This window comes from Typha latifolia, chromosome 11, assembly GCF_019914945.1.
Source record: "Typha latifolia isolate L0001 chromosome 11, TyphaL0001v2, whole genome shotgun sequence".
NCBI lineage: Eukaryota > Viridiplantae > Streptophyta > Magnoliopsida > Poales > Typhaceae > Typha > Typha latifolia.
In genome coordinates, this window is record NC_133096.1 from 6,912,563 (window position 1) to 6,939,856 (window position 27,294).

The 27,294-nt window shown below is 35.9% G+C and overlaps 2 protein-coding genes across 4 annotated transcripts; one reads left to right on the forward strand and one right to left on the reverse strand.

The window, feature by feature from the left end:
• The first annotated feature begins 369 nt into the window (after positions 1–369).
• On the forward strand, positions 370–8,705 carry LOC140798342 (O-fucosyltransferase 1-like). Its single transcript, XM_073152171.1, has 9 exons — positions 370–514; positions 608–776; positions 1,882–1,963; positions 2,057–2,127; positions 2,290–2,378; positions 4,256–4,379; positions 4,498–4,781; positions 5,660–5,789; positions 7,773–8,705. Exons 1-9 carry the CDS (start codon positions 507–509, stop codon positions 8,388–8,390), a joined length of 1,575 nt encoding a protein of 524 aa, XP_073008272.1. The 5' UTR covers positions 370–506; the 3' UTR covers positions 8,391–8,705.
• Positions 8,706–10,438: 1,733 nt separating this feature from the next.
• LOC140797742 (uncharacterized) lies at positions 10,439–26,996 on the reverse strand. Of its 3 annotated transcripts, none has more exons than XM_073151385.1 (10): positions 26,485–26,996; positions 26,300–26,392; positions 25,330–25,441; positions 25,032–25,184; positions 23,579–23,677; positions 23,371–23,499; positions 19,431–19,610; positions 12,538–12,627; positions 11,016–11,132; positions 10,439–10,915 (listed from the first exon to the last, which is right to left on the reverse strand). In XM_073151385.1, the coding sequence occupies exons 2-10, from the start codon at positions 26,329–26,331 to the stop codon at positions 10,751–10,753; spliced, it is 1,077 nt and encodes a 358-aa protein (XP_073007486.1). In that variant the 5' UTR covers positions 26,332–26,392; positions 26,485–26,996; the 3' UTR covers positions 10,439–10,750. The 3 variants fall into 3 exon arrangements, with proteins under 3 accessions (XP_073007486.1, XP_073007487.1, XP_073007485.1); XM_073151386.1 differs by having other exon boundaries at positions 25,330–25,434; positions 26,485–26,924; XM_073151384.1 differs by lacking the exon at positions 12,538–12,627 and having other exon boundaries at positions 25,330–25,434; positions 26,485–26,933.
• Between the last annotated feature and the right edge of the window lie 298 nt (positions 26,997–27,294).

Below are 27,294 nucleotides of genomic sequence, written 5' to 3' on the forward strand. Positions count from 1 at the left end.
AATTCTGCATTTTTATTACTAAATACTATTTTTTTTTTGTTAACTACTGAAAAATTAAGTTAAATGGATTTATATATATGAAAACATTTTAGAAGTAGACAAAAATATCAAATAATTAGCATTTTTATTTTAGAAATAAGATATTAATTAATTTAATATTTTAATTAGGGCTATAGTAAATTAGATTTCATTTAGTAATAAATTCGAAGAATAACCTATCTCGATAAAAATAAATCGGAACGGAGCTAGTTTGATCAAGAACTTTCAGCAGCAGGCGTAAACATGTTAGGCAAGAATTATACGGACGTCATCAGTGTCATCTCTCCCAGCGGCAGGCCATTCTTAACCTACACCACCATTTCCAATCTCACTTCATATTCGCCAACTCTCTCGAAACAAGGAGAGAGAGAGAGAGAGAGAGAGAGAGAGAGAGAGAGAGAGAGAGAGAGATCTAGGTGTTCTTCCAACAGAGGTTTTCTTCCAACTGAGAAGCTGATTCAAATCCAATGAGGAGGTACGAACCTATTTCTCCTACATCTGGATTCAATCTCTTATCTATCTGAACTACTTTTTTACTAAATTTCTTCGACTTTTCTTTGTTTTGCAGTAGTAGAGGTGGAGATGTTTGGGGACGGAGAGGAGCAGGGCCGAGGCAGCTCGGCGGGGGGATGAAGGGGATGGCTGGGCGGCTCTTAATCGCCTCGATCGTCCTCGTCATCTGCACCCTGTCGCTGTTCTCCTCGATCGGCTTCACTCGCCCGTTTGATACTGTGGAGGTTGGATTGCTTTCCATTCCTCTCGATTTCCTTTTTGTTGTGTTGGTTAGTTTCAGGTGTGATCTCATTGATCTGCTAAAGTGTGAATGTTCTTTATCTTCTATATAAGAAAGAAAAAAGAGTAATTTTGTATGACTGGACAAAGTAGAATGCGGGTGTCTCAGTGAGTTCTGACCTAACTTCACATTTCTTAGACCAGATCTGTTCTTTCGTATTGGTTGTCCTTATAATTCTGCTTGCTTACTTTCCATTACGTTAATCAATAGTCCAAAGCACACTGAAATGTAGGGCATATATACCAGGTACAATGGTGTCTTCTATTTAGGCATGTAAATATCTCTTTATCAAACGCTGTAGAGTATGAGAGAAATGTGTGCAACTCCAAAATAAGTAATGACATAATTCCGGAAATAACCATTGAAATCCAGTTCGTGGATGGATTTTTTTTCTCTTGTGGAAAATTTTACAAGTCTTACCAAACTGAACAATAATAATCAGGATAGAAAGGACGAGAAAAAAGAAAAGTAGCTTTATTTTCTAATAATAAAGGATCAGAATGGCATAAGCATGTAAGTTGGTACTTGGTAGATATTCCAAGCAAAAAGCTTGTATGTTCTTTTGCTGTTGTTTGGCTTAATTTCTTAGGTAAAGTCCTATCAGGTGTTATGGCTTGATAAAAGATGTGGCCACTTACAAGCATTTAATCTACGCACTTGCAACTAAGAGACAAGTCAAGGATCATATCTTGTGTTTTTGTTTTTCTTTTCTATTTCATGCTGTTTGGTAGTGACTGTATCCAGCATCATTACCCTTGTTTAACATTAATTTCTCTCAATTTGATTTATCCATTCAAAATTCTGCGTTTGGTTCGATACGTTGTGGATTCACATGTACTAATAAAAGTGTTTCTGTGTGTTGTACTCCTGAAAAAGTTACAATATATTATACATGATTTTCCAGATAGTGATTTACACTAAATATCATGACATTTGCTATAGCTGGTAAAATATGTGCGCTCATCCTTGCCGCATTGTTATACTTTCTTTCTTTCTTTTTGACATTTATGTTTTTCACTTTTTCTTTCACCTTGCCGACATCTGTCAAGACTGTTGATGTAAACAAGCTGTGGAAAACTGCTGATTCTGGTGGTTGGAGAGCATCATCAGCGCCACGTTCGTACTGGCCTCGTATGTCATTTTGTAAAACCTTCTTGAAGCGCTTCTAGGTATTCTCATGCTGATATAGTTTCACACTATCTCTTTCACAATTCGGTTTTATAGCCCCTTCAAAAGAGACTAATGGTTATTTGCGAGTGCGCTGCAATGGTGGATTAAATCAACAAAGAACTGCGGTATGAAACATATATTTAGTTTAGGGATCATTGAGTTTAACCATCTATGGTATTAGTGCTTAGTCTCTCTCTCTAGGACATATATATTTCTATCAGTGTGATTCTGTTTATGTCCATCTGTTTCATGAATTATTTAATTCTTTTACCTGGTGGAATGTGTAGATTTGTAATGCTGTTCTCGCTGCCAGAATCATGAATGCTACATTAGTGCTGCCTGAGTTGGACACAAATTCTTTCTGGCGTGATGAGAGGTGATCCTTTCGGTCTGGAACCAACCAGCGTCTTGTTTCTCGTATTTCTTTTCTTAGTTTGGATGAACAGTTCAAATATTTTATTGAACTGTCATAAAAATAATACTTAAATTTATGATGCTCCTGCTGACATTGTCACTTCAGGATACTATTTATTTTCTTTCGAATTATTGGTTGATAACTTATATATATATATTTGTATTTCTATCTGTATTGACATAGGGGTAAGAAAATATGTCATTTAGCAATTGACATGGAATACAATCTTACGTCAAAGTTACATAAGCATTTGATATGAATGGTTAAATGGTTTACTGGTCATCAACTTCAATTATTTTTTTATTTTTTGTTAGAGACTTCTAATGCAAGGAAAAAATCAAGGAAATTCATTTAATTTTCCATTGTAGCCCTGAATCTCACCCAAAAACAGAGGAACCTATATGGAATAATTTGGGCAACCAGTTAGGGATAGATCTACATGATCTAACCTTAAATTAAGTACTGATTTTACTTATTTAAGGCTCATAGTCTTGGTTAAGTGAAACAGGAATTGTTTTCCCCCCTAAAATTGACCTAAAATTTATCCTTAAATTTAGAAGAATACATATATAATGATTGTTAATATATGATATATCTACATGATTTACCCTTCAATAGTTACGTATAAAGTATATCTAGATTCATGGTAATAACTGGGAAACTTATATTTCTGCGATTTATCTAAAAATCAAACCTTTAGCTTCCCTAGTCTTCATAAGAAAGTGGATGTCACTCTTATCCATCTCAGTGCAAGGGTGGATGGTAGGTGCTTCGTTGGTGATACTGTAGTTAATTAGTTATACCTTAAAAATAAGGTGAAGATTGCATAAAGAAATTGCGGAGTTTAATTATTTGATAAGGCACCAATATTAATTTCAGTAGTGCCGATTCTTTGTGGAATGCGCCAAATAACCAGACAGTAACATACATCATTGGACATCGAAAACATATGCTAAGAAATAGGGCTTGTCATAACGCAGTAGTGTTGCTATATAAATATATAGCTAGTAATATCTTCTGTTTTAGAATAGAGGTTTTAAGGTTCATGGTTCCGATTCTCTTACTTCAAGTAACATCTTTATTCTTCAATCACGTCTTCTACTTAATTTTGGTTTGCAAGTCCTGAATCCTGATACTACTCTTTTCAAATGGTTCCTTTTCATAGTTAGTTTGTAGTTATCATATATAAGACACAAGAAAAAGATGCTTTATGAAAAATGTCTTGCCCACAAACACTTTACAAATGTTTAACAAAAAGTGATTGTGTGGCATCATCCTGTTCATTATTGATTATGATGGTCGTGAAATGGAGAGAGAAAATTCAGGGGTCAATAAGATTCACATCATCACTTTTCATAGAATGTTTGTAAACATAGCAAAGTTCATGCTTTATTATAATAATTTTAGCAACAAAAGGCAAGCTGTAATGAAGTTAATTAACTTCCTATTCTAAAATGTGGTCCATTCATCCATATAGGTGACTACATATGTATTTGTGGTCCCTATAGTTATATAAAACTATTATCCTGTTCTAACACAGAGATTCATCTGCATGAAAACAAAAAACTTTATCACCAATAAATAGATGTGTAAGAAAATTCAAATTGATTTAAGATCTCATGACCTGTGTTTGTAGATATATATATACAAAAGGCTGAACTTTGAATTCTTGTGCATTTTATACTGAATTCTGTCTTATATATTGTTAGAAATTTCTTTGCAATATGAAGTATAAAAAATTACGAAATAATAGTTTGTTATTATATATCTCATTGTTTTCCTCTTCTGGTATTGCGTACTCATTCATTTACTAATTTGACATTTGTACAAATACCCAGTGGTTTTCCAGGTATCTATGATGTTCAACATTTTATCAAGACACTGCGGTTTGATATCCGCATAGTTAAAAGCCTTCCAGAAATTTCTTCAAATGGAAAGAGCAAGAAGATGAAATCTTATCAGGTTAAACACTAAAGTCTAGTGGTAGTATAATTTTTTATGGTACTAAGAGCACATTCATGCTGGCTTTCTTTTTATCTTGTTCCTTTTGATGAAACAAACCTTACATCATTTGTTCCAGATTCGCCCACCAAGAGATGCTCCTTTGAGCTGGTATACAACATTTGCTTTGGAAAAGATGAAAGAGCATGGTGCTATTTATCTCACTCCTTTTTCACATCGTTTAGCAGAGGAGATTGATGAGCCTGAACTCCAAAGGCTGAGATGTCGTGTGAATTATCATGCACTTAGGTTCAAGCCTCATATTATGCAAATAAGCAGTGAAATAGTAGAAAGGCTCCGCAGTGAAGGCCATTTTATGTCGATACATCTTCGATTTGAGATGGATATGCTTGCATTTGCTGGGTATGTGTTTTTATCTGAATTTTGTGAGATTTATATGTTTAAAGTCATCTACTTACATTTTCTTCCTATGTAGATGACTATGTGGAAATAATTGGGTGCTGGTTGTCTTCGTAAATCTGTAGAAATATTTGTATGAACTATGAACCAAATATCTAGTGCAGGCACAGGACATTGATATTACTATTTTTATTTTCCATACACAAGCTTAAAATATTAGTTACACTCTAATCTTAAGTTTGATTATGTGTTTACAGTTATCTAATTGTTTTGGTGAAATAATTGGGTATGTTAAAACTTACAACCAGCATTTTGGAATTTGAAATAAGTTATTTTCGGCTAATAAGGATAAAGTCCAATTGCAGTTTGACCTACTAAGACATTTAGTGACATGGTTCGCTGGTTCAGTCTCATTTGATGGAAAACTATTTTCATATCTCAGCAATTAACAAGGTATACTAGTAGATACGTACTTTATTCTTATTGATGGAACGCAAATGGTTAATGGGCAGCAGGCACTACACTAGGCATTTGGTAGGGCTTGTCCCTTCATTTAGGAGCTCATGGATTTAAGTCTTAAAAAACAAAAACATTCTTAGATATGAGGATAAGACTGCGTACATTTCCCCTTGCATTTAAGAGGTCATGGGTTTAAGACTTGAAAAATAAAAACAATATTATTAGATATGGGAGTAAGACTGCGTACATCTTCCCTTCTTAGACCTTGCATTTTGGTGGGGGGTCTTAATTTGATTACGTGATGCCGCATTGCCAACTGACATGGATACGGTTTTCTATCAAAGTGAAACAATTTTCAGATTCCGTAACATGATTTGTTGTGTCTGAGAAACATTTTTCATATTCAAGTGTGAAAATTTCAGGTGTATTGACATATTTACGCCAGAAGAGCAGAAAATTTTGATCAAATACCGAAAGGAAAATTTTGCAGAGAAAGAACTTGTTTATAGGGAGAGGAGGCTTATTGGGAAGTGCCCGTTAACTCCAGAAGAGGTACTCTTATTTATGTTTGTCATTATGCAAATTTCTTGTAGTTTCTAGTCTTCCAAGTGTATGGATTGGTAAACAGTACAACCTGCCAGTTTACAAAATGTTAGTCTACTTTTTATGTTGTATGATGTATGATAATCCAACATCTCTCTTAGGTGATCTCATGGTTGCTATACTAGTACTCTTTATTCCATTAATGATCTTTAGTTTGTATTATCAAACTTGGGAATTTGCTCTTTCCACTGGAGTTATCAGAAAGGAATTGACATTAGCCATCTCTCTTGAGCTACCTGATATTGGAAGTTGGAATTCCATATTGTTGCATTGATTTTTTTTTTTCAAAATTGATTTGAAGCTTAGGGTCTTGATTGCCTAGCAGTCTGAAGCTTACACTTGTCGTTATTATTGGGTGGCTTTGGCTATAGCTCTCTCCTTAATAGCTTGTACCATAAGATTATGTTTCAAACAAATAGCATGGAGAGTTTTTAATCAAAAATGAGGAACAACGAAAAAAGAAAAGAAAAGAAGATGTCTACATTATAAAATGGGATTGCCATTTTATATCAATATAATACATATCTTAGGATGCCAATCTTAATCTTCTTAGTATTTTCAAAGATTCTATCTGATGCATAGCCTTTCAAGCATCCAAAAGAGATTTCTTCTCACAGGCAGTTTGAATGTCATAGATCACTTGTGAAGTTTTGGATCTTTTGATTCTTTTCAGATGTTCCCTTATCAAACTTGCATGGATAGAGTTGTGGTTTGACTCTACCCACAAAATTTCTAGTCCAACTCTCCTGTACACTAGTTTCATCGGCACTGAATGAGTGAATGTACATGGGCATAGCAAACAGAGGGGTAGAAATGAACGGAGCCGATTTACATATGTTCACTGATATCAAGAAATCTATGGATCGAGAGTCTTCATCTTTCTAATTTGTTGCATATTAATCCTACCAGTGGCAGAAAAGTGTGAATTGGGAGTAGGCCGGTCAAACAATTGGTTTGTCAACTGATCACACAATTTTTATTACTGGAGCTGAACTCAAACTGAAACTAGTTTTGTCAACTCAATTAAGTCAAGCTCAGATTTGTACCAGCCTAATTAGTAACAACCCAACAAAAAGAGGGCTCTAGATCCTTACTCTAACACCACAGGCAACACACAAGTGATGCTCATCTTTTTATGTGCTGGAGCTATTGTACATTAATCTTTCAGTTATCCCTCTTAAAAAGGAACATAATAAAATAATGGAGGCGGCTTTTTCTCCAAGGTCTAATTCCATCTTAAGTATGATACTTATACAGAGAACCTTATTCCATGACTATTTGAAGTTTCCTGTCATTAAGCTAAGATTAGTCATCAATTAGATATTAGCTGGAGGATGTTGCAAGTTGCAAGTTGCAACCAAATTGTGACTCATACTCTAGAAAAATGTCTGTAGTATCAAAATAGACAAGCACCTCAGCATGTCAAAGGTGATTTCTCGGAAGAATTTGAGGAATATGTTATTGTGCTGTGATGTAGCAAATTGTCTTTAATTTCATTTCTTGTAATGTACAAGTGCAAGTACAAAGGAGCTCACATGAAGATCTTGTTTCTTGTAGAAGAAGACCATTCAGATCAAGTTAATCTTTAGAGCCTTGCCTTTATATTTCTTTGAAGTTGTAGAACATAATAGTATATTACAGGCTTTCAGTACATAAGATCAATGCTGCTCATGGGGGAATACCAAATAGTGATCGTCATGTATTGGGCTATTACATATTTTAAGTGTCTAATTTTGATGCCTTTATTTGAGTACCTATAAAATGGCAACCTACTATCTGGGCTAAGCTGCTGATCACAGTCAATAACTGTTCTGGGTCTGATCTGTTTATAGAAAATAATATAATTACTTTACTTGAATGATCATCAAAATTATTACATGTTGATTGTGAGAAATAGCTCCATCCTCATAATTCATTGTTGCTGCTGTGCAGGTGGGTCTCATTCTGCGTTCCCTGGGATTTGATAATTCAACACGGATCTATCTTGCTGCTGGTGAGCTTTTTGGTGGAGATCGCTTCATGAAGCCATTTCGAACAATGTTCCCGCACCTCGAGAATCATAGTTCGGTAGGACCTGAAAAGCTTGAAGAGAATGCTCGAGGATTGGTTGGTTCTGCTGTGGATTACATGGTCTGCCTTCTTTCTGACATTTTCTTGCCAACATATGATGGGCCAAGTAACTTTGCTAACAATCTGATGGGCCACCGCCTGTACTACGGATTCCGGACTACAATCCAACCCGACAGGAAAGCCCTAGCTCCTGTATTCATGGACAGAGAGGAAGGGCATGCAGCCGGTTTTGAGGAGCGGATCAGGCGCGTCATGTCCAAGTCAAAGTTTGGTGGGCCCCACAAACGTGTCCGGCCTGAGTCTTTCTATACAAACTCATGGCCCGAGTGCTTCTGTCAGATGAATGCAAATAATCCCGTTGACCAGTGCCCTAGCAATAAAAATTGGCAAGGCCTAGATACCCAATTGCAGGATGAAAAAAGTGCCCTCTTGGAAGATGCCAAGGCCAATCGAACAGAAACAACTGACTTAGTGACTTAACAGAAGAGACTCAGATTTGAAGACAAGCAGCTCATTACTTGTATACAAATATGGTTTCCGGATTGCACAGTGATCCGAAGATGGAAATGATTGCTTGGCTTGGATTTTGATTACATACGGAGGTCAGAGAATGAATGTCAGGTTGGCTCCGCGGGGACTATATTTCTGTAAACAGATTGAGATTTGGATTTTGCCCTCGGGACATTTAAAGAGCTGTAGATGAGATAAAAGAAGTGGAAATTTATTTTTTTGTAATGACATTTCTTTTTAACCAGGTAAGGTGTAGAGTTCATTTTTCTACCCTTGTTCCATCCAGTTAGAGAGTTTTTCACCGAACTAGACCTCTTTTTAAATTTTATTTTACCGAAATAGACTATATTTTAAACTTATTACTAAATAGGATCTAATTCACTGTAGTCCTAACAAAAACGCTAAATTAATTAGTATTTTTAATTATTAATCAGTTTAGTGTTTGTTAATTATTTTTAAACTACCAAAAGATTAAGTTAAAAGGTATATATATATATATGTATATAATGCTGATCAATTCAGTATTTTAGGACTAAACAAAAATGCTAAATTGATTAATATTTTTGCTTAGAGATAAAATGCGAATTAGTTCAGTATTTTTATTTGGACTACAGTAAATTAGATCTTATCTTATAATAAATTTGAGAGCAATCTATTTAAGTAAAAATAAATTAGAATAAGGCTAGTTTGGTAAAACTCAAGTGCGGGTCTAAGCGTACAAAAACTCTTAAAGCGAGGGTCTAAGCATACATTGGTACACACAAGATTTTCGTACGGAAAGCAGGGAGCATTGATCTTAAAATGACAGTCCAAATTTGCAGCTGTTCAAATGCGCCATCCCTGGAACTGCGCATATGGATTTTGAGCTTTTAAGTATTTGGATTCTTTCCTCTAGGCGTGCATTTTGTATTGAAATACCATTAAATCTAACCTTCTATGTGAAATATTAATCTGATCTATGTTTATTCTTCCTTCGATCCGAACCTCCTATGGAGCAGCAAGCCAACAGCTTTAACAGTCGAAGGTCGGCCTAAATCTATAATCTTCCCTTTGAAGGGAGCACAGGCCTATGAAACAATCATTTTATGGGCTTCACCTTTTTATCTTGAATGAAACACCACTATTCATGGTATAAGTGGATGCAAATGGCTCACTACTGTAAAACCTCACCGAGCAATGAAAGGGAAGTGGTTCGATAGATTCAATTCTTTTTAGGAAGTGGGAATTCTTTAAAATTTCACCAAGAAAAGTAGATAACCGAAATAGAAAAATTCAAGAAATCAGTTACATTTTTTTTCTTCACGATTAAGAGATTTTTTAATCCGCAGAATTGCCGATTCATATTTGAAACCCATCATTGTTTGCCCGTGAAGTATTCTTTGCTTCACTCTTTCCAAATCTCCCATCAGATTATAGCGAAACTTATAACCCAACCAATAGATCCATCTTAGTTAAAAAAAAAAAAAGGAACAAAAAAGAACAGCTAATAGATCCTGGTAATCTACCTTATTCTCTCCAAACCCCTAGACATGAATGAAGAAATGAGGATTGAAAAGAATTGAAATGAAGCTCGAACTGCTTGAGATCCACATCTCCAGTGTGCTATTATTTAAACCTGTCGATCGAAATCCTCACTACATAGATCGGAAGTCACCTGATGCTTCCTTTAGCCATCACTTTAAACCCCTTCAGACCTGCTGCTGCCCGCTAGGTTCTGCTGAAGCAGATTCTTTGAATCATCGCCAGCATACAATTTACAGAATATTCAGTTATAACATCAGAGTTGCAGAAAATAATTAAGTCTCCTGGAATTTGGAGCAGTTCGATTCAATATTGACCCACAAGTAGCTCAAATCAGCTTCCAACTATAACAAAAAGATCAATCTTTTGAGGAATTTTCGTCTCACAATAATCATAATCCACAAACAGTTAAGTGCTGTGGTGAATTTTACTACATTCACTTGAAATAGAAGTCAAATGCTAGGATTCACAAGCATCTATCTTTTAATGCAATATGATAAGATAATCCAGCATGAAATAATCATGGCCATGGCCGAAAGGAATTCAAGTCAAGAATAGGTAATGTACCTTCTTAAATATATTCTCTCTCAAAAAAATTAAAAAAAAAAACTGTGTAAATCGGCTTCTTATTCACTCATACAGAAAGCTCCTACACTATAAACGTTGAACCAAAACTTGTTAGTCCTTTACAAATGCAATTCTGAAATTACCGTAGCTAGCCACTTTTTGATCATATTGTTTTTCTTTGTACATGACTGACAAACACTTGAACACCAGACACAAGAAAACCAATCTAATGAATTTGAAAATTAATCAACCAATGGCCCTCGCAGCTTGTTAGCAACATGTAAGATGTGATTAATGTTTGTTGACGGATAGTTCTGTAGAAGCTTAAGATTGGCAGTGAAATCACCAGCCAAAAGACGTCGCCGAACAAGTATCAACATGGCACAGCAGATCCTTAGTAACGTATCCTGCACAAAGTTAGAGTGTTTCACAGGTCTTAATTAAACTCTTCCAAGAGGCCTTGAAATATATGAAGATTATCTGCGAATGGAACAATGAGATTCAAACCTGTGGGCCTTCTGGATCGCCTAACAGAGTATCCCAAATGTGAAGGCAGTCAGTGAAGTCAAACTCCTGGGTCAGTAACAGTGTGATCCATCTGAATGCATAGAATTGAGGATTGACCTATGATGCCCAAAAAGAACTATTAGATTCAAGAATGGAGGTCATATGTCATCTAGAAAGGAAAACCAAAAGTCATCTAACAAAGTTTACTACAAAAATATATTAATCCCATCTACAGATGGCTTTCTCTGAATGACATAGCTCTGGTGATTACTACTTTCTCCCAATATGCGTTAGAAATGGGAGCGGCGCATGCAAAGAGTTGATGTAGGAAGTAGTATCAATGTAGGACAAAATAACCTAAAACTGATGTAGGATCAAATAGTAGGGCCCAACAAGATACAATATAATGGGGAGTTGATAACAAATCTTTCACAGTGCTGTCTTTGTTACAACAAAGAGGATAGCCAGAAAAGAAGTAATAGAAGTGAATCTGTAGGAATCACCACCCTACTCTTCTATCTTCTTGGTATGCATGTAAATAAACCAGTTCTCTGAATTATAGAATCACTTATGATGTCTTGTCATTGACCTCAAATGAAACATATAAGGTACAGTAGAGATGTGTATAGAATCAATGAAATGAGCACAGAAAGATTTTATTGGTCAGAATTTGATGGCAATAGATCAAAACCTTGTAAAACAAAAGAATCGTCAAGTGCCTTACTATAATTACTTCTGCTAAAACTGCTAGGAAAGCTAACAATATGAATCAAATGTGATATAGATATAAAAGTAGGTAAAAAGTTTTTTTTTATTTTTTGACAAACAGGCCTCAGCTCCTGTTTCATTGAAACTTAAAAATGCGGTAATCTTCCACCAAGATTAACCATAACACCACAAAACAGTTACCCCTCTCATAGTATATGGACTAAAAACAAAGGCTCTACACAACATCCACATCAACCACAAGTAAAATCCACCACCATCCATAGTTTGAGAGAGAACAAACTATGGATGGCCATGCCGGTCGGCACTTATTGTGTTAATGGCGTACCAGCACATGGCACGCGGGGTGCCGCACAACACCCCTCCAAGCATCTTCGCCACTCACCCGCTTGGCGCTCTCCCTTGTTCGTCACTCTCGTGGCTTTCAATTGCTAGCTAATCCCATCTCTCACTCTCTCTCTCTCTCTCTCTCTCTCTCTCTCTCTCTCTCTCTCTCTTCCTCCTTGGGTTAGGACACGATGCGATGAGCGGTGAGCGGGCGAGAGCGGCGAGCGCAATGTCGGTGGCGACGACGAGCCCATTCTCTCTTTATCTTTTTCTCTCCCTCTCTTGTGGCACATGCCGTGCTGCGCTGTGTCGGCCAATGGTCAACACGATTTGTGCCTATGGCACAACCATTGTTGGAATAAACAACAACCAAATATACAACCACAAAAAAACCACCAAGAAACAAAATAGAACATTAAACAACTATCAAAATATCACAATAAAAGTAAAAAATAATAAAGAACCCTACCAACAACACCATCACAACTCCCACAACCACCCGGGGCCCTTGGATCCACTTGCAAGCCTTCTTAGTAGCCTCCTCGTCTTGAATCTCTACCTAGTAGAGAAATAAGGAGTCACCTTATGTGAAAAAGTTTCACAAGTTCACATACTATTATTGAAAATCTGGTTGTTTCTTTCTAGCTACAAACTCCACAAGAAAGCAATAAGCTAAATAAGCCACCATTTTTTATTCTCTTTTTCCATATTAAGATTTAGTCGGAACCAATCTTTCACATATTTAATATGCTTCTTTATACCCCATCTTCTTTTCATCTGCCTCAGCAGTTGGCTCCTATATTTACACCTCAAAAAAAGATGATCAACCGACTCATCTTGAGCAAAACACACAAGATTCACTAGTCCAACCTCATCTCAGCAGATTATCTCCAGTTAACAGTTAACACTCTATTATTACATGTTAACCATAAGAAAGCTCTAACTTCAAGAGGAATCTTCGACTGCCAAATTTTTGCCACGTCCTTTGTAGTCATTCCTCTATTATTTAGGAACCAAAATAAGGATTCTAATGTGAAGATACCCCTTTTCTCAAACCGCCAAAAAATTCTATTAGTCTCATTAGTCATTTAATTACAATTATCCAAGACAATTAATTATCTGTTGTTCCTCCAGCAACGTATGTTCAGACAACACCCTGCGGTATTGCAGATTCCATCTCCTATCAGGCCAAACTTGATGCATATTTACTCTTCATCCCAAACCACATTGAACAGTTGAGGAAATCTAGTGGCCAAGGAACATTCACCAACCCAGATATCTTTCCAAAATTTAATCCTCTTGCCATTGTGAACTTCCCAATTAATTCTAGCCTTAAAAACTATCCCAATTTGAAGCACCCCCCTCCAAAATGAGGGATTTTTGCCAAAATTAGTTAGTTTAAAATCATGAGCTTCAATTTTCCTATAATATCTCCGTGTTACAATATCTGTCCACATATGATTCTTAGACTTCAACAATATCCACCACCATTTGGCCAATAAAGATGTGTTTAAATCCTGTAGATTCACAATCCCCACACCACCATAATTTTTTTTTCTTGCACAATGTCTCAGTGCATAACATTTCTTTGCCTCAGCCGAGCCATGCCACAAAAACTCTCTACGCGACTTATCTTTGCACCCAAATAGGCATATTAAAGAAAGAAAATATAACAGAATTGCACTCATTTCTTTGCCTTAGTCATACCATGCCACAAAAACTCTGCGCAACTTATCTTTGCTTACCCAAATAGGCGTATTAAAGAAATTAAATATAACAGAAAACTGCACTCAACGTTGAGTTGATAAGTGACGCCACCACCCAAGGACAACAGCTTTTCTTTTCACCCAACAAGTCTCTTCTCCACTTTCTCAATCATAGGCATCCAGTCCTTTTTTCTCAGCTTGCTGTCATGTAGAAGAGCTCTAAATATTTTATTGCTTGCTCCTCCACTTTACAATTTAACAAAGAGGCCAGCTCATTCCTTTTATCCTTTTCCTTTCCCAGATAAATCAAAGAACTCTTTTCAAAGTTTATCTTTAAATGCTTTAAAACCATAGAGCAAGATTCCTCTATTGTCAATTTTCTAAGACAATAAAGTATCATCAGCATATTGAAAATTAATAATACCCTTCTCACAAACATCAGACCCTAAACCAGTAATTAACCATACTGCTTTGTTTTAGTTAATATCATGTTTAGACCATCTGCAATCAACACAAAAAAGGTAAGGAAAGAGTGGATCTCCTTGACTTAGTCCTTTTGTATATTTAAAATACTTTCCCAGCTCTCAATTCAGATTAACATTAAAAGATCCAGTTGTAACAGACTGCATCACCTAGTCAATCCATTTTTCCAAAAAACCTCTCCATTTGAGAACATCTGCCAAAAAATCTCATATAACTTTATCATAAGCCTTCTCAAAGTCCAGTTTCAACATAATGCCTTCAATCTTCTATTTTTTAGCCTCAAAGATTATTTCATGAGCACTAACCATACTGTCAAGAATGTATCTACCTTTAATGAAGCATTATGGTAATATGTGATTAACGCATCAATCACTTGACATAGTCTGCTAATTAATACTATTGTGATCATCTTATAAGCTACAATTCAACAAGCTAATTGGTTTGAAATCCCCCGTTCTTCTTAGGACTCAGACAAATCATCGCATAGTTTAGTTTATGCAAATAATAATCTCTTTCCTAAAAAGCATTAAAAAAATCTATAATCTCCTTCTTAACATTGTCCCAAAAATGAAGAAATTTTTTTATAACAAAACCATCTAGCCCAGGGGCTTTATTTTCGGCCATATTAAAAACAGTCTGATAAATCTCCTCTTAACTGAAAGGAGCCACTAAAACATCAGCTTTATTTAGCTCCAATATATCTTGTGTCTAAATCTCCTCAATCATAGTTAATCTCCAATTGGTCACAGTCCCAAACAACTGTTTATAATAACTAGTGATATGCTCTCTAATTTCCTTCTAACTCATAGATTGTTCCCCTTCAATATCAATTGAAAATATGTTATTTCTTCTTTTCCTCCCATTAGCCACTTTATGGAAAAATGAGGTATTAAAATCTCCAGCAGTCAACCATAACTGACTAGATCTTTGTTGCCACCTCATTTCCTTCTCTTTATACAATTGATATAACTGAACCACAGCATTTTCTCTAGCCTGCACCTCCTCGTTTCCTTCTCTTTATACAATTGTTTTTTGAGCCTAATCCTCCTTTAATTTCTTACTCCACCCTCTTATGCTTTGTCTTAAATTTTTTATCTTTTCAATCCACACATCAATTTCAGAAACTCACACTGTCTCATGAGCCCACCATTTCTTAACCAAATCATCAAATTCAGCTCTGTAAAACCAAAAATATTCCAATCTGGAATAATGAGAATGATGTTCCATGTCCCCAATATCCACAAGCAGAGGAACATAGTCAGAGTATAGCCTTAGTAATGCCTTCAGTGCAATTAAAGGATAACATCCCTCCCACTCAGTTGAAGCAAAAACTCTATCAAGTAGAGCAAAAACATGGTCTTCTCTTATATTAGTCCAAGAAAACCTTCTACCAGAAAGTTTTAGCTCTATAATTTCCAAATCATTAATAATAGTATTGAAAATTCTCCTCTTTATTGCTTGATTCTTTTCCTTTTCTATCTCTTTCAAATCTAGTGGCATTGAAATCACCACCTAGCAGCCAATAATTTCCACTCCGATTTTTTTATATCTTTGAGATCTTCCCAAAGAACTTTTTTATCCCTCCACTCTTGGGGCCCACACACATTTGTTAAGACCCACTTTTCTTTGCTGCACAGACTCATAGAAATAGCATGAGTCCCGTTCTTCCGGTCCAGTACTGCTAATTTCTCCACACTCACTCCAATGAGAATCCCTTTAGAAGCACCAACTGAAGGCAAATAGGACCAGCAATAGACCTTACCTCCTCCCATAACCATTAGCATCCTATCTTTACAAGTCTCCATTTTAGTTTCTTGAATGAAAACAAAATCCAAAGCCTCTTGAACAATTAACTCTTTAATTCTTTTCCTCTTTCAAGTATTCCCATAACCCTTATATTCCATAAAATGCCCTTCATATCCCTCTTGTCTGAGCCCCCTCTGTCTCTTTGGTTCCACCCAAATAGTTTACATATTTTTCTGTCATTTTTCTCTCAAGGGCTTTTAAAATTCTCAAATTCCTTCTTTGGTAATACCCAAATTAATACCACAAGTATGAGCAATAGATAACAATTCTTCATCTGAAAATTTTGAAAAAACACAAATAATGTAGAAAAGGGTCTTTACCTGTTTGTGTTCTCTTTCTTCCCACCACTTCCAAAGCCTTACCTTTGCTCACTTCCTCTGTTTGTTGCTCAATAGGCTTCTCTTGTCCTCTTTACTTAATAATGTTTCTTATACTTCTTCTGGTTGGCATTTGCGGTGATTTACTGAGCCTCTTCCTTGTGTATTTCTTAATATCTGGTGATCCAATTGATTGGAGAGGCTCCAGATCCAGTATACTATCATCTGAATACACTGTCATTTGACTGTCATCATGTTCTTCATTTTCTTCCATGTGCTAAAATTCCACATCTTCAATTTCTTCTTCAGTAGCTTCTCCCCTCTCTACCATCTTGGCCTAAGTCTACTTCTCAATAAGGATTCTCTTTCCTATCCACACTTTCTCAATGATTTCTAACTTCTCAGCACCCTTTACTTCCTCTTCAGGTTTTGGTGAATTAACAGACCAATCCTCTACCATTTTTTGTTTTCCTTTTACATCCAATTTGCTTTCTTGTTTCAGTTCCACTTTTTTGCCTTGTTCAACTGGTGGGTCTATCATTTTTCTAGTAATATTTTCCTTCTCAGAGCCACTTCCACAGGCACCTTCGTGGATCTATCTTTGTATTTTTTTTTCCCCTTGGTGCATTTTTTCGGAACCAACTTAGGGAAAGCTTTCCCCAGCTTCCCCAACCATGATTGCTACTCCTGTCTGACCCTAATCTAGGCCCTTTTTGGACCCATGTGTAAGATTAAAACTATCTTCTTTTGGTTCACTACCCTCCATCTCACATTTAAATCAGCCCTTCAATCATGAGTGCAAGTTTAACAGGGACATCCCCAATGTTTTTTATCATCAACCCTCAATCTTACCCATTGTAGATTTTCCTTCTTCATTGTTCTATCATCTACCATCACCAAGGTTCCAAAGGATTCTACTATTTTCATGAAATGATATAATTCCAACAATGAAGAGGAATACTTGATAATCAGAATAACCTTCTTCTCCATCTTCTATCCAAGATTGCAAGACGCCGCATGATGACCGAACTTGTTACACTTGTAACACAAGACACCATTGTGACATGCAGCCACCTAATGACCAGGATCACCGCACCGGAAACACCCCGATTGCCTCCTCCTCTTAGCACCAAAATCTTTAGATGATTTTTGAACCTTAGATTGCGCTCTCGATGGTTCACCTACAAACACATCTCGGTATAATGGCTTTTTAGCCTCCTTCCCTTAGTTTCCCAAGCCACACTCTCGTGTGAGGCGTGCACTATCCAGAAAGTTCGCTTCTTTGTTATCTCTGCCCGGCGTGAGAATAACCAGCTCACCTTCTGAGGTATCACATCTCCTGTGCTTGCCAGATCCTCCAAATGCTGGTAGCAATCCTGTTCCATAATCTCCGTAATCCGAAAGATGGATTCGGATTTCACCACGGACTGGGCTTTGGGCTTTCGAGTGGGTTAGGGTTTTGAAGGGACCAGTTTCACAAGAGCCCATCACTCTCTTGGAATAGAAGTTTCTTGGAAAAATATTGCACAAAGTAGGACATTATGCTGCAGCTATGATATCTAATTTTCACTGCTACTAATTAATTTGCTAGAGTAATCTTGACATATTGCTACGGAGTCTCAAAATAATTATTAGCCACCCAGCAAAATAAATAGAATCAAATATAATGCACTTTATTATTGGGCTTGCGGAACTGAAAAAAGCCCTGAATCACTGATAAAATAAGAACCATCCATCTATTCATTTAAATTCAAAGGTGCTTATTAAAAAGAATATATCAGAAAACTTGTACATATGATAAAGTTTAATCTCTAAATATACAGTAATGACTGCACATCACACTAATCCACTCTTCACTAGATAACGTTGTGGCGAATCAAGAGATATTACATCCAGGCAACAATCTACACATTCACACACATAAGATAACATTTCTTAAGAAATATGTTTCTGAGTCTTGGAATTCAAGACTTGCTAAGAGGAAAGAAAAGAAGAAGAAGAACTAATATATCAATTATTATCTCAACAATTGAGAAACACTAGCACAATAGTCTGTAGGTAAGATCTGACCAACAGTTATCCATCTTAAATGCACTTAAAGACTACAGCACTTCAATTGCAAGCAGATCTAAATTGTTTCTCTCCCTACAACGGATAACAATCCAGAAATAGATAACCGTCCAGAAACTATTGAGGACTTAACCTTCCTACAGTTATTCACAATCCTTTAACTTTCAAACTTTAGTGTCACTAAGTGTGAAGATAAGGTCTGCATCTCACACCCAAGAGGTCAAGGGTTCCAAGTCTCGGAAAGAACCTCTTCAGAAATGAGGGTAAGGCTACGTATATCCTCCCTCCCCAGACTCGCATAGGTGGGAGCCCTGTACAATAGGATGCCCTTTTTCATATTAAATTTCAAACTTACCCTTAAATCCTTGAAATCACACAGAATCTGCTAATCACACTCTTAAAATGTAGTCTCATATTGACCAGTGAAAAGAACAATAAAGGTCAATATCCACAATAGTTTAATAAAAAAGATCTTCCTAAAGATGAAATAAGACAAAACTTCAGATAATTACTAAGGATATATACCCAAACAAAAATCATAAAGGAAAGATGGGATTGGAGAACCAACTCTGTAACAAGTGCACATAAAATGCTAATGCAGTTACATCTAAATCTTTTCCTAGTGTAGGGTTTAGGACCTTTGCCAATTTAGTGTTTATAATAGTATTCAACAGGAAAATGGCATGGGCCGTAAAACCAGTAGTATAAAAGTCAAGCCATGAAAACATTTCTTCCTTCTAGTTTTTCGAATAGTTTTCAGTTAATAAGGATAGTTCCACAGGATATAAAGGACTCCAAAAATTCTGTAGCAATCATCTTTTCCAGGAAAAACCCTTGGAGATTCAAATGATAGCCAGCATAAATCCATATTATTAATTAGCCAGAGATGAAGTCCCATACATAATCAGTAAATGAGTAGAATGAGATAAATGATTTACAGTTCTAAAATAAATACAACTTCAAAGTTAAAAAAATCTCACCTTGGTTGTAACCTCCAAATGACGCCAAAGCTCTTCATCATGCCTCTTTAAGAGCTGAGATAATTTGGCAATTGTTGAACGGATACCAACATTGCTATTATCAAGCTGCTTGCAAAAGTTGTCTCTGAACCCGCTTAGTACCTCTACAAAACAAAAAAATGTGTCTGCTTCGGCGAATGCCTGTTCACCATATAATGATATAGTAAGCAAGTTGCCCACAAGAGAAATATCTAGAAAATGTAACAGCAGTTGCAAGGAGAGAAATGAGCATGCTGATATGAATGCCAAACTTTGATGCATGAATTCAATCATGTTTTTATTTCTCCAAAAAAGAAATCAATCATGCTTTTCTTCATCAATACAAGTGACAATATAGTACTCCTGAAATCTACTCTTTTAAAATTTCTCCAATATAAGAGACCCTACATCAGACTTCCATGTAATGATCTCATAAATGAAGGCAGTAATGACAAGCCACGCATATCGCTATGGAATCCAAGACAAATTTACGACATTCCACAATCTCTTGTAAGGACGGTTGAAAGTTGTAGTCTCTACGATGAGTCACACCATATATGTGTGATGATACAAAGAACAATAGAACACCTCAGTAGGTGTCAGAAGACATTTGTATGAATTTTTTAGAATGTAGATAGACCCAAGGATAGTCGTGCCGACTCATGCTAGGTGCATACCAGACTGGCAAATGCTTCTTTTATTTTTACATTTCAGAAAATAATTCGGGTGTACAACGATAAATATAGCTTCATCTTGCTAGATCTATTATCTGTAAGGGTCTTTCTACATAGATCTAGCATTTTGGTGTTATATCTCTGAAAAATACTCTTTAAAATGTAGGAATCAAAGGCAAAATTTGATTTCCCCCAAATTTAAAGAAATTTGAAATTCATAAGTTAAATTCATTCAAATTGGTTTCGAATCGGCTTAGGAACCTGTTAGACATAATTAGATTTCTTCCAAAAAATTTCCAAATATTAAAAAATTCAAAGTTATTATGTTAAATTCATTCAAAATGGGTCAAAATTGATATAAAAATATGTTAGATTAACTATGTTCAACTAGGTTTTAGTTTTAACTATTGAACTATTTTAATAAATGTATTCAATCATATTAAGTATTAAATCATGTTTCTACTTGATTATTATTATATCTTTAATAAAATAGGTCATTTACAACAATATCTAAGGATAAGAGATTAATATAGGCTTTAATATTTATATATATAAATAGATATGCATATATTCAAACCAAAAAAATATGTATAAAGACAATAAAAAATATATTAAAGACATGTCAAAGGCATGCTAGTGTGTGTATCGGCATGACAATCCCTCATAGATCAAAAAAGCAAATGAAAGGTGAGCCTACTTTCTCTGTCGCAAGCTTGTGGCTTTAATTAATTGGTATTCTTTTTGTGGGGCAAATGAGGCGACCCTGATCTAACATCCATTTTGCTGAAAGTTGCATTGGGGTAATTTTTGTTAGGATAATTGATTGTATTTTGGGCCTATGGCCAATTTAACTTAATGGAGCCTTAATTTTTTTTAAGTTTTAAAAAGTAAATAGTTTGGACTAAATTGTTGGTGATGTAGCATCACATGCATTGGTTGGACTTCAGTTTTAGGGGCTAAATATATGAAGTTTAGCCCTTGCTTGCTTCAATTTTAAGGGGGATCCCTTAGAACCCTTAGCCAAGTTTAGTAACCAAACATCTTTTTAATTCTTTTCATCCCAAACCAAATTCACTCTCCAATAAATAAAATAAAAGTTCTAATAAAAATTCATATTAATTTCAATTTTACCCTTGAAATGATTTAATTCAATCACTTTTATTATTAAAGTCAAAAGGGTATTTTGGTCCATTAATTTTTATATATCATTTATTTCCCATCAAAACTAATATTTTTTTTTTACTTTTTCACATTACATCATAAGTAATAATTGCACTTTAGCCTAGTTCACAACCAAACACCATATTTTCTTAGCCTAGTTCAAAGCACCTAAATCAAAATTATAAAATTGGGCAAATTAATCAAGTTCGAGGCTTAGCCTCAAACCATATGTCCTCCCACGGACTAGTACAGTAGAAACAATGCTCCCAATTGGCCTATTTTGCAATTATGCTATTTCCTAGTTATTTAATTAGACTCAAATGGTTGTTGGAGGGTCTGTACTCCAAGAAATTTAGGGGAAAAGAGCAATCAAACTCCAACAAATTTATGTTTGTCAAGTTCGAAAACAAACACTTTCTTTCTTCCCAGGTCCCATTCCAAGAAATTCATGCCTGTCAAGTATAAAAATGAGACTTTTTTTCTTCCCATGTCCCGCTGCTGCTTGTTTTGTACAGCCCTATTTAGATCCCTTCTTCAACCACCACATCTGATTCTTTCTAAATGCGCTTTCAGTTTATTTACTGCATAATAATACAAATAGAAGTACAAATTGAGAAATTTGTATTTCTCTTAGAATGAAACTAAAATCTTCAACCACAAATATAGACAGACAACAAAGTGCATGAGGTTCCCACCGGGAACTATCATTACTTGGTTGTGAGGACTGAGGAGGCAAGTCTTGGCGGAGGTATATTCTTTCATGTTTGTGAGTCACCTAGTCTGAATCAATCTATTCCCTGGTCATTCTGTAGGCACACAGATGAGGTATCCATAGACGGTTGCAAGAGTTCAGGGATAGCCATAGCTCCTCATAGGCCTATTCTGGTATATTATAGGCCTTGTAAGCTTTATGAAAGTCAAAGTCAGGTTGGAGGGCTCAGTTTCCCGTCCCCCTCCCCCTCCTTTTGCTGCTTAACACAACAAGTGAACTTCCAGCTTCAAGTTGAGTGTTCCGCCTAAGCCTAAAACATAATCAGAGTTTTGGTGACAAGTACATTGTTATTAAATGCTTCTATTTGGTACAAATCTGACTTACAAATTAGTTTAGTATATAGCAACTATGCTAATTTTCATCTGGTTTGCTTCTAATATGATTGATCTTTCTTATTTTTTGGCCTTTTGCAATTACAGCAGTTTGATTGTTGAATGCAAAAATCCATCTGGTCTGGTAACCAAGTGAATATTGAATCAATAGTTTACTGAGAACCTTTTGAAAAAGGGTTGCATCCACATTAATTTCAATTTTCAACCATAGGGCAGGTGTATTGAGCTTCTTTAATTCCTCAATAAGCCTTTTTGTTGTTACTCAGCCTACTATAGTAGAAAACTGATGCATTTAAAACTCAAACAGGACGCTTTCTTTGACTCATCCATAATTCAACATGTCAGTAGGCCTGCATCATCAAGTGACAAAAGAATCAAATCATCAACCAAAAATTATGTACAATTTTGACTACCTAATTTGCTTGATGATTTGATATCACTGTTGTTTTATAGGCATCTGAAAAGAAAAGTTCTGATGCATGAATACAGAAATCAATTTTGGAGCCACCATCACGTTCGCAGCTCACCTGGATCTCAAAGGTTTACCAATATCTACACTTTCTTTCTTAAGCTAGTTTTCTTTCATCTAAGTTCTAATCATAAGGCTTCCTCCTTTATGTTTGACTTGTATCACTGCATATTCCCTTGAGATGAAAAATGGCCTACAAATATTTGTTAATTTAGCAGAATGGGAATTCAGGTTAACTCTCATTTCTTTCATTTAAATTTGTAAGTCCTCTGCAAGCTGCAAGCCTTCAATTACTTTAACAGAAGTTTGTAGTCCATATTATTATTCTCAAAAATAAATACTATCCAGTGGGGATTTGTGGTAAAGATTTTCTATATATTGCTGAGAAAGCTCCTAAGCAATGTATCACAAACCATGGGCAACGCTTTCATTTTATCAAGATCCAGTTCATGGAAAAACCAGTAAAGCCACTTAAAGAGAAAATCAGCAATAAATAAATGTAGAAATCCCTTACTGCGTTACTCCAGTCTGGGTCATTCCTGAATACATAGAAGAGAGGTGCCAAAACTTCATTCATTCCTTGTACATATCTTATACCAGGATTCAACTTCGCAAAGATAATGAGTATGCGTCTCAATGATTCCTGAAAGGAATTGCAATCAGAAAGTCGAACTCATGTTAAAAAGTTAATCCGGATTCAACAATGAATAATCACTAATCACCTGGGTAGACTTGGCGAGGGAAGAATCCCCAGAGAAAAATTGCATCTCTGGATGCGTACGCCTTACATCTCGATCAATCTGCTCTATGATCTCTGATTCCTGATATATGAAAAATTGTTATCCCATTCAGCACTTCAACATTCAGTGGTAAAGAGACATCTGCATGAATTTCTAAGCATCTGTGTAACTATATCTATAGAAGGAGATTATGAATTTACATGACATGTCCAAATTCTATCACAATCTTATCATCTTATAAAAGCTCATTTGCAGCCAGATGGATAAGGAGACATCTCAAATTTGAGAATAAGGTTGCAACTAATTCACAACACCGTTTGAATACTTTGAAATAAACATTTCTATAAACCTCACTTTTTTTACATGCTCAAACTTTTAAACATTCCTCGTTCTCTCCTTTATCTATGAGAAGCCCATTTTTCTTGAGTATCAGAAAACTAGTGCACCTGCAACGTGTAGTCCAATAAAATTTGGCAATAGGCTATTTAATTATACAGTGAGGTTGTGTTTAGCTGCAGGATTCGATAAGAAAGAATAAGTCATTTTTAAGTTTATCCTAAGGGATAACATATCTCTTAAGATTACTAGTCCTATATTCAAATTTTAGTCTAATGTTTGGTTTATACAGGACTATGAATAAGATAATTAAATAAAATTATATTATTAACCTCAATAAAGAAAAAAACTACTGACACCAATTATTATTTTAAATTGATGCTGATTATCTCAAACTTAACTTATATCAATTAAACAGATAATTTTATATTTAAAAATAAAAAGTAAGTAAGAATATTAAAATACAAAATATAAATAAAATATAAATTAAAAAGGCATATAGTAATAAGATCCTTATTTCTCCACTCAGAATATACCATTCCACCCCCAATGTGCGATGTTATATCCTTTCTTTCGTGGATATGGCATTCATTACGAACTCCTAGTCGGTTATTATTTTCATACCAAACATAGGATATATGAAGCCCACGGGTTAATTAATCCAATCCCATATTTATATCCCCTAAACAAATGTACCCCAAGGGAAATCAACTAATGCTCCTTAAATTTTTTGGAACAATAAAATATTAATCTTCTATAAATCCTAGGCTTGTAGCAAATTACTAATAAAATAATAAGCATGATTTTAGTAATCAAGTTGAAGATATAATCAATGCCTCCTCATCGAGTGTAAAGACCAAATATAGGCTGCCCAAGTTTCTCTAGCTAGCATGTCAAAATTGACAAAAATTACTTAATGAGTTAGCTTACACTGTAAACTATCAATACTAGAGCATAAAAGATCACAACCTGTTGTTAGCTAGAAATAATGAATTCACATGGTAAAATTGCACCTTATTGAACATGTAAAGTTTGTAATCTAGTTTCCTATGGAAAATGCTTTAGATGGATTGAGTTATAGTCAATCTCAAAGGAGTACCTGGAAGTATTGGTTCCATACACTAGTTTTTCCAAGACTCAAAGGGTGTTCTCCATGAGTAATCTCTGACCTAGGAAGAAAGCCTGTTCCCTCATAATTCAACTCTTGGCTTTTTGAACATTCTGATTCTTCCATTCTTCGAGTAATTTCTGTCTGACCACAACAAAATTATAAAAAAGTATCAGCAACGCTGGAGTGAAGCAAACCAATAATTTAGAGAGTTCACAGAAGTGATAAAATATCCCTTAACTGTTCAAAATATTTGTTCATTAAGAACCAAAAACCTCCAAAAACTTACTGGGTTAAGAAGAAGTTCATCTCGAAATGCATTATATTGAGACCGTTTCTTCTCCAATTCATGTACCCACAATGCATGATCATTTGGCAAATATCCCAAAAGAAGCTGCTCTCTATCAAAAGAATTGAATAAATTTCCATCTTAACAAGATAAAGAGAATCAAATGGAAGTGAAAATTTCCTTTTGACATTCAAATACTTAAATGTTTTTTCCAGATTTTTGGCGCATTCATGCCAATATGTAATAGGAATCCTGGAATCATGCCAAAAATATAATTCAACTTTCCACTTTCAGGTAGTGCTCCATTTAGAACACTTCCCAATATAGAGTCGAAGCTATCATTCTGGAAATCAAACTGAGGGTTCTAAAACATCCCAGTTTCAACTGGAAGTACATCCACATGCATGCCAGCAAGGTAACTAAATTCTCGAAATTATTTTATATTTTACACATATTCAGACTTACTAGGATTCCTATAACTTTGTAAGTACCCTTGCATAGCAGAATAATTAAAACAAATATATGAAAGATGTAAATTATTTAATCTATTCACTTTTGGGCAATACAGTAACAAAGTAACAAACTAATGTACAAGCAATTCACACAACTCATTTCCATTTTCTAGTATTCTGTCATACATACATTCGTCCAGAAATTTTGGTGACGTCTTCATATTTCTTCAGAACAAAACATTGGCCCTAAACAACTTCTGTCATAGTACAACGAATGACAACAAGGTAACACATTAATTAAATAGTTCTTTCTTTTTGGTGTAAATTTATCTTCATTAATCATGTTCCACTTATATATAAACGAATCATATATGTTTCACTATTATAACGTAAATGAGCTCAAGTTGAAGATTGCATAATTCACAAATTTCCCGAAGATACCAAACTAGGTTAAAAACAGCCAAAAATTAATTCAGCAGAAAAATAGTAATAAATCGGGAAAAGGAACCAATCAAGACCTTCCAAACGGTCGCACGGATCCCGGCCCCATCGGGAACTCCCTGGCATGCCAATCTCCGCAACTCGCCAAGATTCACCACCCTCTTCGACAGCTAATACACAAACAACATCTCAGATCAACGATCAAACACCAACAGGAGTGAGCATCAAGAAGGCAACACAAGCATCGTGCCGAAACCCTAACCGCGATCTTGAACTCGGCCAGGAGGTGGGACAGGCTCGCTTCGGCCTCGGGGGACGCCCCCGACGGGCTCGGGGGCTCCTCGGCCGGCTCCGGCCTCCGCACCTCCGGAGGCGCCGATCTCCGAGCAGGCGGGGGACGTGGAGGCTGCGGAGGAGGAGGAGGCGGATCTTCTGGGACGACGTAGGGGGAGGAGAGGCGGGTGTCGGCGGGAGGGGAGTACCAGAGAGGACTGTTGAGCCACTCGGGCAAGGCCTTCGTCTTCTTCCCCTCCCCCATCACGAGATCGGTTTTCCCGCTTCGCGTTTCCCCCCCAACTCCGGACGATTCCCCTCGGGGACGGACGTGTCGTAACGTATCGGGCACAACGGGTAGTTGCTCTTTTGGGCTGCGGAATGGGATGGAAAGGAGGGAGGGGGAGAGAAGGACGAAAGATCTAGAAGTGGAAGCGGGCTGCCAGCTTGGGATCGGGATCTTCTGTTTATTTTTGTCGGGCGTCGTCACAGCCGTCCATCTACCAGTCAACGGCTGTGGAGGTGTCAATCTAGTAATTTTGTTACCGAAGGGTCTAATCCATCCGTCAATTTATCTTAAATGCTATTGATAAAAGAGGATCACAACCTTATAAATTGTAAATAATAATAATATGGCTTAATTAATATAATAACCTTTCTTCTCTTGTGTTACTACTTTTCCTTTTCTCTACTAATATATTTTAATTAAATTAGTTTCGTAATTAGTTATTGGGAAGGGCAACCCACGTCACGTGTCTCTTTCAAGTCCATTACAAATTTTAAGTGTATTTAAAAATCT

What these genes read in the sequence shown, in the direction of transcription:
- LOC140798342 (XM_073152171.1), top strand. An exon ending in GCCACGTTCGTACTGGCCTC is followed by an intron (nt 1,964 to 2,056) that starts GTATGTCATTTT and finishes TCGGTTTTATAG; the next exon opens with CCCCTTCAAAAGAGACTAAT. An exon ending in TAAATCAACAAAGAACTGCG is followed by an intron (nt 2,128 to 2,289) that starts GTATGAAACATA and finishes TGGAATGTGTAG; the next exon opens with ATTTGTAATGCTGTTCTCGC.
- LOC140797742 (XM_073151386.1), bottom strand. Translation starts at nt 26,760, where the DNA reads ATGGGGGAGGGGAAGAAGACGAAGGCCTTGCCCGAGTGGCTCAACAGT. An exon ending in TGGCCGAGTTCAAGATCGCG is followed by an intron (nt 26,393 to 26,484) that starts GTTAGGGTTTCG and finishes TTTGTGTATTAG; the next exon opens with CTGTCGAAGAGGGTGGTGAA. An exon ending in ACCCAGACTGGAGTAACGCA is followed by an intron (nt 19,611 to 23,370) that starts GTAAGGGATTTC and finishes TATGGTGAACAG; the next exon opens with GCATTCGCCGAAGCAGACAC.